The sequence below is a fragment of the Fusarium pseudograminearum genome, chromosome 4 (assembly GCF_000303195.2).
Source record: "Fusarium pseudograminearum CS3096 chromosome 4, whole genome shotgun sequence".
In the NCBI taxonomy this organism is placed as follows: domain Eukaryota; kingdom Fungi; phylum Ascomycota; class Sordariomycetes; order Hypocreales; family Nectriaceae; genus Fusarium; species Fusarium pseudograminearum.
In genome coordinates, this window is record NC_031954.1 from 3,077,149 (window position 1) to 3,092,269 (window position 15,121).

A 15,121-nucleotide genomic window follows, 5' to 3' on the forward strand; every position below is an offset into this window, starting at 1 on the left:
CTCTATATCTCCAACCCTCTCACTAGCTTAATTAAACGGAGTAAAATGCAGAAAGAGGGTAACCTCGGCGAAAAAGGTTGTTAAGTTGCGGCCATGCTGCGGCCCGCAGTCTTGAGTTACAAAGTCCGCACGTACAACGGTCGGCAATCGTACAGGGACGAAACCGCCCGAGTCAAACTCAGGGACGACGGTAAAGAAATATATTGATTTTAATTGGCTCATTCTGCTCATGCACGTTACAGTCGTACTTTAGCCTCCAGACCCTTGACAGCTCTACATCGATTGGTTGAGTACTATGTATTGTTGAACACCTACCTAGGTAGGTAGACTAGGATGTCATCAAAAGGCGGACAAGTGTCTTACAATAAAAGAACAATTCGCAAAATAACCCTACCTGTACATCAAGTAATATTGGCAATGTGCTTCATAATCAACCATTCAGCTCGAATCTCCATAGTCACATCCACAGCGTTAATCTAAATATCCCCGAGTCTAAAACATTCTGCTCTCGGCCTTATACTAACCGTCTCGTACGATGAATTAAACATTTAGTGCCATACCCACTGCTCAACAGTCAATCCCTCACTTCCCACCTTCTTCCTCTGACAGGAGTTAGAATGGTAAGCATACCTGTTATCGCTCGTCCATGTCATTAAATCACGGGGCGGCTACTTTAATTGTCTGAAATAGGTACGAAAGACAATCAAAGAGTCAAGAATTCGTCAAGTATCTGCTGAATTTGACCAACGAATCAATTGTCGAATATAGACCACAGCAAGTGAAGTATTGAATTGTTCTGTTATCATTGAACGAAACACGACGGTCAATAACTAATTGAGAAACAAAACTGCCCTGACCTTAACTGCCGTGCCTTCACTTGCAAAGGAAAATCAGTCCACAAAATGGGGTATCATCTGGCTCAATAGTATGCCATGCCGTAACGCCGTCGCAATCATCGTCCCTATGTTAGTACTTGACCCGTCATACTACCGGCCTGCCTGTTTGCATAACCTGTAAACTCCTATCCCATGCCAAAAAGACAAGACTAGAAATACCAATCTAGGTGCCGTGAGGAGTTCCACTCTTGGAAATAGACTGCTTTTTCGGTGTGTCAACTGCCGGCGATGCACGATACTTTTGCGCATTTTCAAGGGCCTCGTTGGCCCATGTTGGTAAGCGGACGGCTCGGCTTCTCCTATTATCCATTGCTTCCCGCATCACTTTCATATCATCCGTGGCCTTAGATCGCTCCTCGTCCTGATGTGAGTTGTGGCGTCCGATGTTCTGCAAGTTCTTACATCCAACAAGTTAGCATTCCATCCAACGAGAGCAAAGAACATCTCAACTTGAGGCAATCTGATGCTGGGGGATGCGATCGGGGTTTCCTACGATTGGATCTGGGTCCTTGGCTTTCTCGCGCGCCTTGGCAAATATTTCGGCTTCGTTAAATCCGCTAATTGCCTCGAATCGCTTCTCCAGATCTTCTGCTGTGGCCTGAGCCACATACTCTGGGCTAATGTAGCCCGAGATGATGGCAATCACAAATTTTTGGCGTGATATGAACTCATCAAGCATATTCCATTGTTGTATGTCAGGCAGCAGGCCGTAGCGACCCTCCTCACGGATTCGGTCTATCCTGGTAGTCAGAGCTCTGGCATCCTCAAATGTGTAGTATCTCATCGGCCACAGGTCGCATTTTTGCAGGTTTTCAATGCTTTCCCGTAGACGATTTTCGAATTTAGTCCTTGCGGGAATCTCAGCCCCGGCATTGAACATCCCGTTTTGCTTAAAGATGGGACTGGGGTGTGAAGGTAATGCAGGACTTTGAGTCGACCTGGACTCTCGGTTTGGCGGGTTATTCAACGACGCATTAGTGATTTGCGCGATCCTCGGCGACCCAGCTGATGGGTTTGGGGATGATAGCGGATGTGTAAGTTCGCGAAAGGTCGCATTTGGTACTGGTTGTTGCGTAGAGGGTGTCTCCGTGTGATGCTGTCCACGAAAAAACGTGTTCGCGCCGGTCATTGGCATGGGAGCTAACCCCTGATTAAGGAGGACAGGCGGCCTGTTGATGCCTGGTAGATCCCACTGGTGTCGTCTGGCTGTTGACGAGGCCGGCAGAAACTGAGCGTCGCCGGGCATATCCATCGCTCCGTCAAACGATTGGTGCACAGGCTGAGCCTGGGTAGGGTGAAGGAGCAGCTCTTGTTCTGTACGCAGCCGGGCCTGTTCCGTTAAATCTATGCCACTTCTGACTCTGGCATACTCTTCTGGGTTGGAAACTCGAAGTTGGTTCAGTTCGATCATCTTCGTCACCGCCTTATTTTCTTCCTCGGTGAGAGTCGCGTTCAGGTCCTCCTCCTCAAATGTGTCCGTTGATACGATGGAGCGGATCGCCTCGCCATTCTCTCGAAGCTTGATGAGTTTGTTAAGAATCGGATCCTTGCCGAGGTATGGAACGAGATCAGCTGCTGGTCGGTCTCTGATCTCTGCTACAACATCGCCTTTGCGCTTCGACCAGCTGATCGGGTTCTTTTTATCTACTACCCGCGATGCAAGTTGCATCTTGAATACTTGTCTGTTGTTGAGATTATCCTCGAATGTACCGGCAACCATGAACCGATAGACGAAAACTTTCTTCTGCTGCCCTATACGATAGGCGCGGCCCACAGCCTGTTGCTCGTGAGACGGGTTGTATCTGATGTCAAAAATCACAACCCTGTTGGCACCTTGAATATTGAGGCCAACGCCACCAGCAGCCGTAGAGATCAAGAACACCTCCTTGCTACCCTGGTTAAAGTCTTTGACTTGTTGTTGCCGGTCTGCCACTCGGGTTTTGCCGTCCAGTCGCGACACTGTTCTTCCCTGCGTTTTACACATCTTTTCAAGGTAGTCCAGTGTGTCCAGAGACTGACTGAAAACGAGTACCTTGTCATTGACTTCGCGTGCTTCGTTGAGTATGGTTGTCAGGAGCTCCGTCTTCCAAGAGAATGCTGGCGAGTCCAAGTCTGCAAATGATTCCAGCGTCCTCGTGAACTCGGGAATAATGGTCTTGGGGAAAGACTTGTCCGTTTCCTCGCCGACTTTCGACATGAGCTGGTTTTGAATTATCTCCGAGATCTTCGCCTGGAAGCATTTGGGATGACTGCAAATCAGCCCAAGATGAAAGATAGCAGCGAACGTGCCAGCTTGTGTATCGGCGCCCTCCCTGGATACACCTTTGATGTACAATCGGTACAATTTCTTTTGAAGCTCTGTGGGTGGTACAAAGATGATGAACTCTTGCTTTGGTGGCAAGTCTCCTTTCAGAACAACTATGTTGCGGCGATGGACCTTTGGCGCTACCATCTGCTCGAGTGCCTTTAACACCATCTGTGCCTCTCTCTTTTCAGCGGGTGAACTGTCATGATAGAGACCTCGCTCCACCGGAGCAGAGTAAATTTCACGGAATTCGGAGTATGGACCAAGAAAGTTGGGCGCGACCCAATCGATCATGGCAAAATACTCAAGCACATTGTTGGACAGAGGTGATCCCGTGAGCGCAATGCGGCTCTTGGTCTGGAAGCGCGAGCATGCTATGTTGGTTTTTGACTCCCGGTTTTTCATATGATGTGCCTCGTCACAAACAACCACATCAGGGCGATCTCTAAGAAGGTTCGACAGTTCTGGAGACATATCAATAAGCTTTTGGAACATCTTGTAGCCCACAAGCAGGACTCCTTTGCCGGATGCCCATGATGTGACTATAGAAGGCCTTTCATGTTCCGGCGTATTTGCCGTGCACTTGCGCAACGCGCCGAGTGCATTCGCTGGAGCCCACTTCAAGAGTTCGTCCATCCAGTTGTCCACAAGTGCAGCTGGGCAAAGAACTAACGTCCGCGAATTTTGCAGGTCTTTGGGGATTTGAGCAACTACAGATGGATCTTGAGATTCCGATGCCTCTGCCAAAGCAACAAGAACAGTGATGACTTGCATCGTTTTCCCAAGCCCCATTGTATGAGCAAGCAAGCAGCCTTGCCGAACACTGGCGTCACGCACGATCTGGTTCCAGATGAAGCGGACACCATCGACTTGATGCTGTTTGATGCTACGAGCAATGTGATCATTGACGTAGATCAAGCCCTGGTCTTCCTCTTTGCTTTCGTTTATGATAATGCGGCTTCCGTCCCCCGCGGCTAAGGGCTGCGAAGCAAGGGCTGTTCTTAATTTGATTCTGCGAAGTTCTTGCTCTTCAATTCTTTGTTTTTCTTGCTCGCGAAGGTCCACTGCAGCTTTGTCGCGAATGATCTCCTTTGCCGGTGGTCTTTGGCGATCTCGATCGGCCTCTGTGTCGATGTCGTTCAGATCATCAAGCATGTCCAAGTCATCTTCTTCCTCTGGGAAATGGTCACCGAGAACATATGTTTCTAGCTTGTAGATCTGACTGTCTTGGGGAAAGTGGGGCACAAGTAGCTTGATAAACATGCAGAACGGCTCGAACATGTTTAATCTGGACTGTTGTCTCATGAGATGCTTCTTGATCTTTGCCGGTTTCATGCTCGACATATGCTCGTCTGTCTTGTGTTGGCACATGAAGAAACAGTGGCAAAGGCGTGTAACATCAAAAAGAACCCCCTTGGAGCCTTCCTCGTCTGACTCTTGCCCACCCCGTACTAACGCGTCAAGGTAGGGTACAATATGTTTTGACCAGACGACACCAGGCTCTTCCGACAAAATCAAATCGACTGCTGCCTTTCTTCGCTCGTGTTCCATCTGCCACATCTCGCCAATCAACAACCGCCAACGGTCACTGTTCCTGGCTAGTTTATTGAGCGATTCCGAGGCGAGTTTTTGGAGATCACCAAAATTCTCGATGGGGGGAGGTTCAAGATTGGTAGGGCTGCGAGGACATGGGGATATTTCTAATGGGAGCTCATCGAGTTGTGTCTCAAGGTCGCGGCTTTCCATGGTGGGACTGGCAGGAGCCTGGGTCTCAGGAGCGTTAGTTTCGGACACATCGCCTCCTGGAACGGTGGATTCAGGCAGGGCGGTCTCTGTGTGCGTCTCGAGAGCTTCGCTCTGTGTTTCTTCCACAAAATTGTTGTTCGTGTCCTTAACTGGGCTAGTCAGATCAATAGGATTAGTCATATCACAGCCATCCCGGTCGTCGAGGTCGTCGAGGTCGTCCTGGGTCAAGTCTACAAATGTAGTCTCAGCATCCATTGGTTCTTCCTTCATAGTGCGAATTGGTGAGCGCTGCTCTCGGCCCAGACCCTCTTCGACAATGCCGACGTGGCTATCAGGAACAACGAAATCATCTTCATCAGAGCTTGTGAGAACTTCATCGTCTAGAAGTTCGTTGGGTTTCCACCGGGTGGTTGGCTTTGGTCTAGGAGACCCTTGTGGCTTTGGAGGCGGTTTCGAGGACTCAAGCATCTTGATTAACCACGTCTGATACAGCTTGTCCTCCAAACTCTGTTCGAGACTTTTGGCTGCGTCGCGATAGGATGACTCTGATGTCCAATCTTGCTTTTGTATTTCATGGCATAGTTTTTGGATGCGATTGATGAGACGCTTGGCCAATTCGTGCGCTCCCTGAATTTGTAGGTTCTTGGTCCCATGACGTCGTGATTTTTGCCATATACCGTGAGCCTTTCGCTCATATTTCGGAAGCTTCTTTTCACGCCACTTTGCCTCAACGGCGTCGATAGCCTCGTTTAGTATTTCAGCAATCCGTTCGGGGGTGACCAGAGGGTCGGGTTCGCCACCATTGTGGAGTGCGTTTTTATACTCGGATTCTTCCTTCTCAACCTCATCCCATGTCTTGTCGTCGGTTTCGTCACCAACACCACCCAGCTCTGCCAACTCTAAGATTTCGTCGTCCGGATCATAGAGAACACTCGGCGATGATGAAGAGTGTTGGTGTATTCGGTAGCGACCTGTAAAAAGCCGCCTCAAGGCCTTGTTGACAACAAGTCTCCTTGCAGGCGGTATCCTGCGCAAACTAATTGAATCGAAAGAGTCTTTGTGTTCTCTGACTAGAGAGGTCAATGCATTATCGGGTGATATGATGGCCTCTGGTGAGACCTTGCCGTCGCCTAAATAAGCATATGCTGGCGCATCTTCCCAGGGAAAGGCTTTCTCAGAAACCAAGTTTGCATTAGCAGCCGCGTAGGTAAGAACATCGGCTTCCGTGGGGAGGAAGGCGCCGGCGATGTTGAGTGGTTTTTCTTCCAGAAGCGTAGGCGCCATTCGTCTGCGTTTAGTTGATCTCTCGTCACTCTCTGTGCCTTGGGTGGGACGTTCGTGAATGAGTGGCGGATTAGAATTCCCGACAGAATTGGGCTGAGAGTCTTTTTGCAATCCTGACATCTGGTTCGTGCTCGGATGCTCTTGTGTTGTTCTCTCATCCGCGTTGTGGAGTGTCGCATTCGAGGCGGAAGCTAGAGTGGATGTTTCATCTTGTTTCTGATGGCCACCACTCGGCAAGTTGGAGGAATCGGCGCGATCTGTTGTACAGATTGTTGGTTCTTCGACTTGCTCGTCCCAATAGCTGGACCTTTTTCGCTTGAAATCCTGCTCCCATAGCCAATACCCCTTACTCTTTGATCGAAGTGTGACAATGACTTCCGCAAATGCGGCCTTGTGACGAGCCTTCTTGATATGTAAACAATCCATCAACTCCTGACGCGAGCACACATGCTCAAATGTTAATAGAGTTTTGCCATCAATTTCTTCTTCACGAATGCGCGTTGCGAGAGAGTCAATGTCTCCACTCCACGCCCATCCCGGAACACAAAGCCGTTGAACTACAACGTCGATGTCCCACGAATAGGGATCATCTTCTCCTGTACTGCCCATTTGATGTTGCGCGTGCTCTCAAGAACACAATAGATGGGATTTCTAGTGATTGGTTAGGTTGATTTGGCACTAAAAAGAGTCGAGGTTGGTGAATAGTAACTGACGTACCGGAAGAAGATATTTAAGAGCATGGGCTACAACGCCAAGTTTGCTGAACAGAAGCCCAGCAACGTTGAGAAAAGTGAAGAGAGAGGTGCATAGCAGCCTGTTGGCTGTGCTTGACTGAGGTTGACCCGAGCCGCCTTTGTCTCACGGCCTTGGGACGTTTACAAATCAGACTAGATTGCAGGGACCAGCCCTCAATAAAGACTTGCTTGACCTGAAGAATGAATACAAAGATTTGCCGGCTGTAGGTTGCGTTTGTAGCTTAAGACTTATAGATCTGGGCAGGATCAGACGTCTTACGCGACCAGGGCGCAAACACAGAACGAATGTCAAAAGATGAAAAGAGCTGTAATAAAACGTTTCTCTGCTTCTTTATTTTTAAAAAATGGCGGGAGCAAAGGGGGAAAAAGGCGAATCGCGCGGTGCGCCTGAGGAAATCGAAAATGCAATGAATAAACAGGTAAAGAGATATGCACTAGAAGTCCAAACCCATGCACATCTCGCCGTCGGAGCGCGTCGCAATAGATTAGTTAGTAGGACTGTTAGTGCATCTTCTGAAAACAATAGATGCTAGTGGGGTGAGAAACTATGTCACGTGATCATATGTGGGTGAATGGAAAGCAGGCATCTACGGAGTACACCTAGGTGCCTAAGTTTAGTAATTAGTAGATAAAGCTACAGGTAGGTACTAAGGAGGAAGAGAGATTTCCAGGTCTCTAAATACAGGAACTGGTAAAATAAGATATTAATGTCTGGGCTGGTGGTCATATACTAGATAGATAGCCATAGTGAAAGAAAGGCAGCTTGTGTCTAAGACAGTAATAGAAAAATATACATTTTTTGGTGCCAACCTAGGTGTCTTTCCTTACCTTTCCGCTTGCTTACCTATAATCCAGGAAGAAGCCAGAGGGCAGCACCTATAACCACCAAAAGCAACCTCGTCCCTTCATCCGCCTTCTAACAGAGATGAATGTCTATTCGGGCTAATTGGTTAGTGCTCCCTTGGTAGGCAGATATGGGCAAACGGATTGTAATTTCTGTAATGCCTGAGCAGTACTGGTGTTTCGTTGCAATAAAGAGCTACTAACGAGGCACCATGGCTTGTCTGGCTACTGAGTACTGGTTTGTTCGATTTTTGCCTGCTTACTACCAAAGATTTACTATTTTCTCTACCCCGCCATAGTCGTCAAAGACCCCTCATGAAGTCTAACATGAAGAAAGAAAGAAGAACTGTTTTATATTAATGTATGAATAAGGTCAAAAGGAGATAAAATAATGCTATTACGGGTGACATAACATCCAAAATCTATAATTAAATACTTGACCTTGTCTAATGTCATCTTTTATGAACGTTTGTGGAATCAACCTTTCTCAAATTCCGTCTAGAAGCACCCACTGAATTATTAAGCCACCCCGTCTAGCGTAAAGGTCCAAAGCACGCAAGCCAACGACTTTCACCAAGTTGACAATCTGGAAATCTTTTAAACAGCATTGTCCTTCTTCCAATCTTCTTCGTTCACATTAGACTTTCTCGTTACAGAGCCCAAACCAATCTCGACATCATGGCATCTCTCACAAGCGGGGAGTATCCCCCCACTCTCAAAGCTGAAGAAAAGGACGCCCTCATCGAGACTGTCAAGGACTGGTCGATAGGCAATGGCCTCGCAGTCAGGCCTCCCCCAACCGTGATAGCCGCCGAGGCAGATCCCAAGGGTATCGCTGCTACTAATGTGCCTGTCACGCTCTTCCCTAGCCCGTTTCCCAGGCAGTGCTTTTCCCAGGGCAAGGCAGTTCAGAAGACTTACAACGAGCTGTATGCTTCAGTGAGTAGGGATGAAGAGTTTCTATCCCAGGTAGTAAAGGAGTATGTAAATTCTGGAGAAAAAAATAAGTTTCAGCTTCTGAAAGTTTCTAGGGTTGCAGACGGCGATGAATTTATTCGAAACTTATGGGATGTCCACACCAAGGTCAAGGCTGAGGGATATACACAGGCAAGAATTTATACATTAAATGAAACTGCCGATCTATAACTGACAGAATGATAGAACCTGTCCCTAGGTTTGTTCCGATCAGACTACATGGTTCACCAGGATACTCACACCTCCCCCCCTTCTCTGCAAGTTAAGCAGGTTGAGTTCAACACCATCGCCTCTTCTTTTGGTGGTCTCTCCACATACACTTCCGCCCTCCACAAGTATTTACTCCTGAGAGCCAAGTTCGCAATGATTCAAGGCTGACAACGATAGGTATCTTGCTACAACGGAATACCCAATTTTGGAAAATTCAATCACTCAAGGATCGCTAGATCTACCAGAAAACACCAGCACTCGGGGCTTGGCAGCAGGCATTGAGGCAGCTTACGATGTATATCCTCAATCCGAACTCGGACACCAAAAGTGTGTTATCTTCCTGGTTCAGGATGGCGAGAGGAACATTTTCGACCAGCGCCACCTTGAGTATCAAATCATCAAGTCTTCTCCGTCCATCCCCGTCTTCAGACTTCCATACTCTCAAATCCTGAAACACACAAAAATCGCAGAAACTTCCAAGCGACAGCTTTTGTACCATCTTCCACGAAACCCCACCAAGGTTTACGAGATTGCCGTTATTTACATGCGATCCGGATACGGACCCTCTGATTACCCTGACCAGCAAGCCTGGGATGCTCGATACCACTTGGAGAGATCAAACGCTATCAAGTGTCCCACTGTTCTTACACAATTGGCCGGAACAAAGAAGGTTCAGCAAATCCTGGCGACACCGCGGCCGTCATCCTCGCCTTCGGCCCTCAGCAGATTTATTCGCGATGACACCGATGATGCCGCTGAACTATGGCGCACATTCACCAACATTTATCCCATGGACACAAGTGATGCGGGTCTCGAGGCTCGAAAGAAGGCTCTTGACCCCAAGGCTTGTCAAGACTATGTGCTGAAGCCTCAGCGAGAAGGTGGCGGAAACAACATCTACAGGGGAGCCATCCCCGATTTCCTCAAATCTGTCCCTGAGTCCCACTGGGGATCTTATATCCTCATGGAGCTCATCACCCCTCCCCCAGTTAACAACATCATACTCCGCAACGGCAATCTCGAACAAGGAGGCGTCATTTGTGAACTGGGAATATATGGTACTTGTGTATGGGATCAAAGCACAGGAAAGGTTCAACACAACGAAGAGGCCGGATATCTCTTGCGCACAAAGGGTGACAAGAGCGAAGAAGGCGGTGTTGCTGCTGGCTTCGGGTGTATGGATAGCTGCACTCTAGTATAGAGCTCCTCCATTTTAGATAGATAGCAGGGGCTGTAACGACCGAATGAGGCCCTAGGGATTCGAATCTGCTCAAGTTATTTACAAGACACTTTTTGACAACTTTCATTCTATTCCACTGCTATATGTCACTTCATGATGCTCGCATCCTTTCTCTCACACCCGTTCCTTTCATCGGAATATTTAAGTCATTATTATTTGGACTTTCTATAGCGCCCCAGCACTTTGGCGCGCATCTTATGTACAGTTATACCAACCCTACCGCAAAAGGTCCCTCTACCGCTTTTCCTTTGAATATTGCAATGGTGGCTAGCAATCGGGGTTTGCTGGTTATTAGTGCATATGTTAATCGCCTGTATAACATTGATACACAGTATCGTCCAGTCAGCCAAGCAGACACTCCATCTGGGACCTTGGTTCTTTCAAGGGATTATTTTATTCATTCGACAACCTCATTTGCTACAAACGTACATCCTCGTGCCATGTTTAGCAGTATGGACGTCCATGCTGGTAAGAATCTGTCAATGGCTCCTGTGGGCAAGGCTCATGGTTATTCTGGGAAACCCACTGGGGGAGATTCATCATATTGTGTTTTTTGTTGAACTTTTCTTATGTTCATGGATTATGTTTTGGCTCGTCATGGTTCCTGGACTCTTGCGCTTACGGAGTCGTTGGTATCCATGATCCGCCGCGATTAGCAACTTTACGGAATGATCGCTCGTCGGGCAGGAGATGGATCAACAGGATGGGACCTGGTTGCTTTGAGGATCGAATTGGCGGTTTTCAGGACGAATCAGCGAAAATAGGGTCGAGCGTCACAACTCGACATAAGTAGGTCCAATAGCGATTGGTAGACATAGGAATCATCTCTTGCCTAGTAACTTACTCAACTGCATCGCTGATTTGTGATGTTAAAAGTATATTGCATCGTGGTATCATACAGTTCCTTCACCGGCTGTCTTAAAGCCCATCGTACATTGCACCCATACATTAGCATCCGACAAAAAAGACCATCTTTGAGACAGAGAGAAGAAAGCAGCGGTCGAGGTATTGTGGCGCCACGAAAGGGTCGCGTCCATGTGGACATGTTTACTCGCCCTGCTCGGGAGCTTGGGGACGTCGAAGAACCTCAATTTGGCCTGGTCCATGTTAGAACTGACGAAGCAATATCATATCGGAAGGGTGGACATACGCTGGACAACGCTGAGGCTTGTGCGGTTCTGGCCGCTGGCGTCGGTGTAAGAGCGCATAGTGGCGTCACCCTCGACATAGACTGTAGCACTGTATGAATTGTTAGAATGGCCTGGCTCTGAACATGCTGGACAGCTGGCTGGCTGCCTATCATATCATATCGTACCCCTTGGGAAGGCTCATAAGGTAGTCTCGAGAGGGACCCTCGGCGAAGCTGGTGACCTTGAACCAGCTCGTCTTGCGGTTTTCGCGGTGACCAGAGTTGCTGGCGATAGAGTAGCGAACGATGTCACGGCCGTTGCTGGTGGGTTGAACCTCTGGGGTGTCGGCAAGGTTGCCAATGATGGTGATCTTGGCCAGAGGTCGAGCGGCTGTGGTGCTGAAAGCACGGGCAGAGAAAGCTGGTGCGACGGCGGCACGACGGAAAACGGTAGAGAAAGACATAATGTATGTGGTGTGTGGTGGTGTGTCTTTTTTTTTTCACTTTTCTTTGTTTCGTTTCGTCGTTGGCTGGAGGGGGAACGAGGGAAGCTGAAGCGGAGACAAAAATCGAACTGGGACTTTGATAGCAGTCGCGTAGTTTCGGAATACTGAGACGCGATAGGGTAGGAAGCTGAAATTGTGTTCTTCAATGCGTTATTTGATTGGTTTATGCTTAGAGCTGTTGTGCGACCCGATAAACGGGTGCCGTTGAGTTTGGTAGTTCGGATAGGTACATGTTCGTGACATATCGTTGTAGGCCTATTTGAGTCGACCTCACCACGTCTCAACATGATTCAAAGCTAAGAACAGCTTGATCCCAAAAACGGACCCTTAGATTTAATCAAGGATGATTTCAAATACCCAATTCCACCAAGACACTTGAAAAACCATCTGCTAGGTAGCTGTGACATTCTTCTGCCAAGGCTACTGCTATCTCACCTGGGATACTAAATGCTCTAGATCACAACCACCAAATCAGCCAAGCGTCGTCATTTCTACCCAAGAAAAAAAAGATGGCGGCTCAAAGTTCAGCGCCCCTTCGATCCTTAGCTTAAACAGGTAGATTAGATTTTCAAAGAGCTTGCATCGCTGTGGAGGCGTACCTGAATTTCAGACTCAGACTTTCGGCCGTGGAACTCAAGCTCAAGGTGAGAGCTAGCTTCTCCCACTAGAGGGAGTCTCGTTCGTTCGCTTAGGTACCCCTGCAGGCCACGCTTACCCGATCGGGTTGTCAATAGACGCCCTCAATAGCCGCGCTCTATAGACCCAGGCATGACAGTAACGCTTTACTCCAAACGGAGACAAAGATTTCTGTTTATTTTTATTGAGAGAGAGGGGGCAATAGAAACGGAAGGGGGGAGGCGTATTACACTACTACTGTTGCTAATTGAGGGTTGCTAATTCTGGGCCGCGCCCCCACAGGAATGTCCGTCATGTTGTCTAAGTCGCCTCGCCGCCTTATTGAGTCTTCCAATCCTTATTGACAGGCTGAACTGGCCTACTGTTCATGTTATTCAACTCAAACACACTTTATAAAGTTACCAACACAGCCGTTACGTATCTTCTTGAGTGAGGTCCTTGCGCTTCCCGCTTTGATCAACCGTTGAGCCAAGACATTGCCATCTTTGCATCTGTCAACCTCACCAACAACCAACATCATCAAGTTGCTTTGACTTTTTGTCTTCATATATACTCAATCACTCACTCGCAAGCCTCAAAAATCCCCCTCCACATCACGGTCGACGTCATGGCCGATTCGATTCACTTGTTCGGTCGTGACGACCTGTCTATAATAGAATCTCCTGGACCCGGAACAACTACGACTCCATCCCTCACAGCCAACCTCGTCTGCAGAGTGCTTTTCGGCATCATCGCCAACTTTGCATGCATAGTACCTCTGAAGAACCTCTACCGAAATGGCGAGTTCGCCGCTGTTGTCTTTATCGCCAACATTCAGGTGTCGAATCTCGACACAATCATCAACGCCCTCATCTGGAGAGACGACGACACTAGCAAGTGGTGGTCTGGACAAGGGTTCTGTGATGTCAGCCCTTACTATACCAACTTCCTCAATGCATTGTTTGGAACTTGTCTACTCGCCATCATGCGCAACCTCGCTCAGCAAGTCGGTCTTCTAAGAGCTAACCCTCTGTCTGTCCAAGAAAAGCGCCGGCGCAATCTTGTTCAAGCACTCATCATGTTCCCACTTCCCATCCTCCAAGTCGCTTGGGTCTGGCCTTTAACTATGCAAAGATATGCAGTTGCTACTCTTGTCGGGTGCAGTTGGGTCGCATGGCCTGCGTGGCCTTACATGGCCTTCTTCGTCATCGCTCCTGTTGTCGTTGCGCTGATAACATCCGGATATGCTAGTAAGTTCATATCTCTCCGTTTTCATTTACACATACAGACGAACTGACATAAAACAGTCCTCACTTACATCCGCTTTCGCGAGATTGCAAGGACCACTCGAACAGCAATCAATAGCAGCAGGTCTGCTAATCAGCGGGCTCAAAGGACAAAGCGCCGCCTCTATCTCATGGTACTGGCCATCTTGGTCCCTTATCTACCTGTTGTCATCACCCTCGCCGTTCTAAACATTCTCGGTGCTTTCCCACTCCAACCCTTTGACTACGATCTCATTCATAACCGCACTTGGCCCTATCCGTGGTCGTCTGTGATTCTTGTCCCATCCAACGGCTTCACCTTCATCCTTCTGAACAACTGCTACATCAACATCCTCGCTGCAATTCCCGTCGTTCTCTTCTTCGGCATGACAAAGGACGCTATCAACAGCTATCGTCGTGGCCTGCTTTACTTTGGTCTTGGGCACTTATTCCCCAAGCTTCAAGAGGAGTATGATCCTGACAGAACGACATACGGTAGCAATTCTGGTACCTCTCACCTCATGGATTCTTCAGTTTCGACGTAAGTATTAGCATGTTTTACACCTTGGATTCAACTCTAACTGATGGCAGTACATCTTCGATCCCCAAAAAGATCAAAAGTCTTCTTACCAGTCGCAGCTTAACAACAGCATCATCTGCGAGCCTCAATCCTGTCTCTCTACAACCTACACAGAGCGCTACCATACCAGAAGTCGAGATAGGACACGAGTTGAGAGAATTCCAGACCTCGCAATCGCCCCTCCGAGAGATAGTCTACCCCCCTCTGAGTGCTTCGCCTTCTACAGACCCAATCACTCTACCTCCTCGCAATCCCTTCCTGTTTCGGACTCGTTTCGACTTACCCACTATCCCACTCCCACCTTTGTCTTCTTTTACCTTTAGAAGAAAGAAGGATCGTCGACCTCCTCTGGATCGAGGCTTACCTCTTGATTCCCTGCCTTCCGTCGTGAACAGCCGCATGTGGGAGGACAACGTGTCTGTCCAACCTCCTCGAAACCAAACACTTGTTTGGGCGGATATAGAAGACGCCCCAACTCCCGACACCATCACGTCCGACACTCGCTTACTTGTCCCTATGTCGTCAACGTTTTCTGTCACAGCCGAGCCCCTCGAGGAAACATATCGACGCTAGGAACGTTTATATGGCTGGGCCAGGTGATTCATCATCTATTCCGGGGTGGCCAAAAAGTACATTGCGCGATACCCTATTTGATTTTTGTGCCTTTTTAATTCTCATTTTCATTTAATTTCATCAGACTCGCTCTGTGCGAGCTCAGCATCATTGCAGGCGACGGCGCAGGTACCAAAAGGATTCATTATGCTTCGAGAGA

General features: G+C 48.3%; 4 protein-coding genes across 4 annotated transcripts; 2 read left to right on the forward strand and 2 right to left on the reverse strand.

Moving 5' to 3' along the window:
- Positions 1-1,059: 1,059 nt before the first annotated feature.
- FPSE_01112 (uncharacterized protein) lies at positions 1,060-6,840 on the reverse strand (the record flags this gene model as incomplete). Its single annotated transcript, XM_009254232.1, has 2 exons — positions 1,060-1,293; positions 1,390-6,840. The coding sequence occupies 2 exons, from the start codon at positions 6,838-6,840 to the stop codon at positions 1,060-1,062; spliced, it is 5,685 nt and encodes a 1,894-aa protein (XP_009252507.1).
- Positions 6,841-8,507: 1,667 nt separating this feature from the next.
- Positions 8,508-10,215, forward strand: FPSE_01111 (uncharacterized protein; the record flags this gene model as incomplete). Its single annotated transcript, XM_009254231.1, has 3 exons — positions 8,508-8,768; positions 8,991-9,139; positions 9,192-10,215. The coding sequence occupies 3 exons, from the start codon at positions 8,508-8,510 to the stop codon at positions 10,213-10,215; spliced, it is 1,434 nt and encodes a 477-aa protein (XP_009252506.1).
- A 1,086-nt stretch (positions 10,216-11,301) lies between these two features.
- FPSE_01110 (uncharacterized protein) lies at positions 11,302-11,847 on the reverse strand (the record flags this gene model as incomplete). Its single annotated transcript, XM_009254230.1, has 3 exons — positions 11,302-11,351; positions 11,405-11,493; positions 11,570-11,847. 3 exons carry the CDS (start codon positions 11,845-11,847, stop codon positions 11,302-11,304), a joined length of 417 nt encoding a protein of 138 aa, XP_009252505.1.
- A 1,285-nt stretch (positions 11,848-13,132) lies between these two features.
- STE3 lies at positions 13,133-14,922 on the forward strand (the record flags this gene model as incomplete). The annotated part of the gene is made up of 3 exons (XM_009254229.1): positions 13,133-13,754; positions 13,812-14,310; positions 14,361-14,922. 3 exons carry the CDS (start codon positions 13,133-13,135, stop codon positions 14,920-14,922), a joined length of 1,683 nt encoding a protein of 560 aa, XP_009252504.1.
- Between the last annotated feature and the right edge of the window lie 199 nt (positions 14,923-15,121).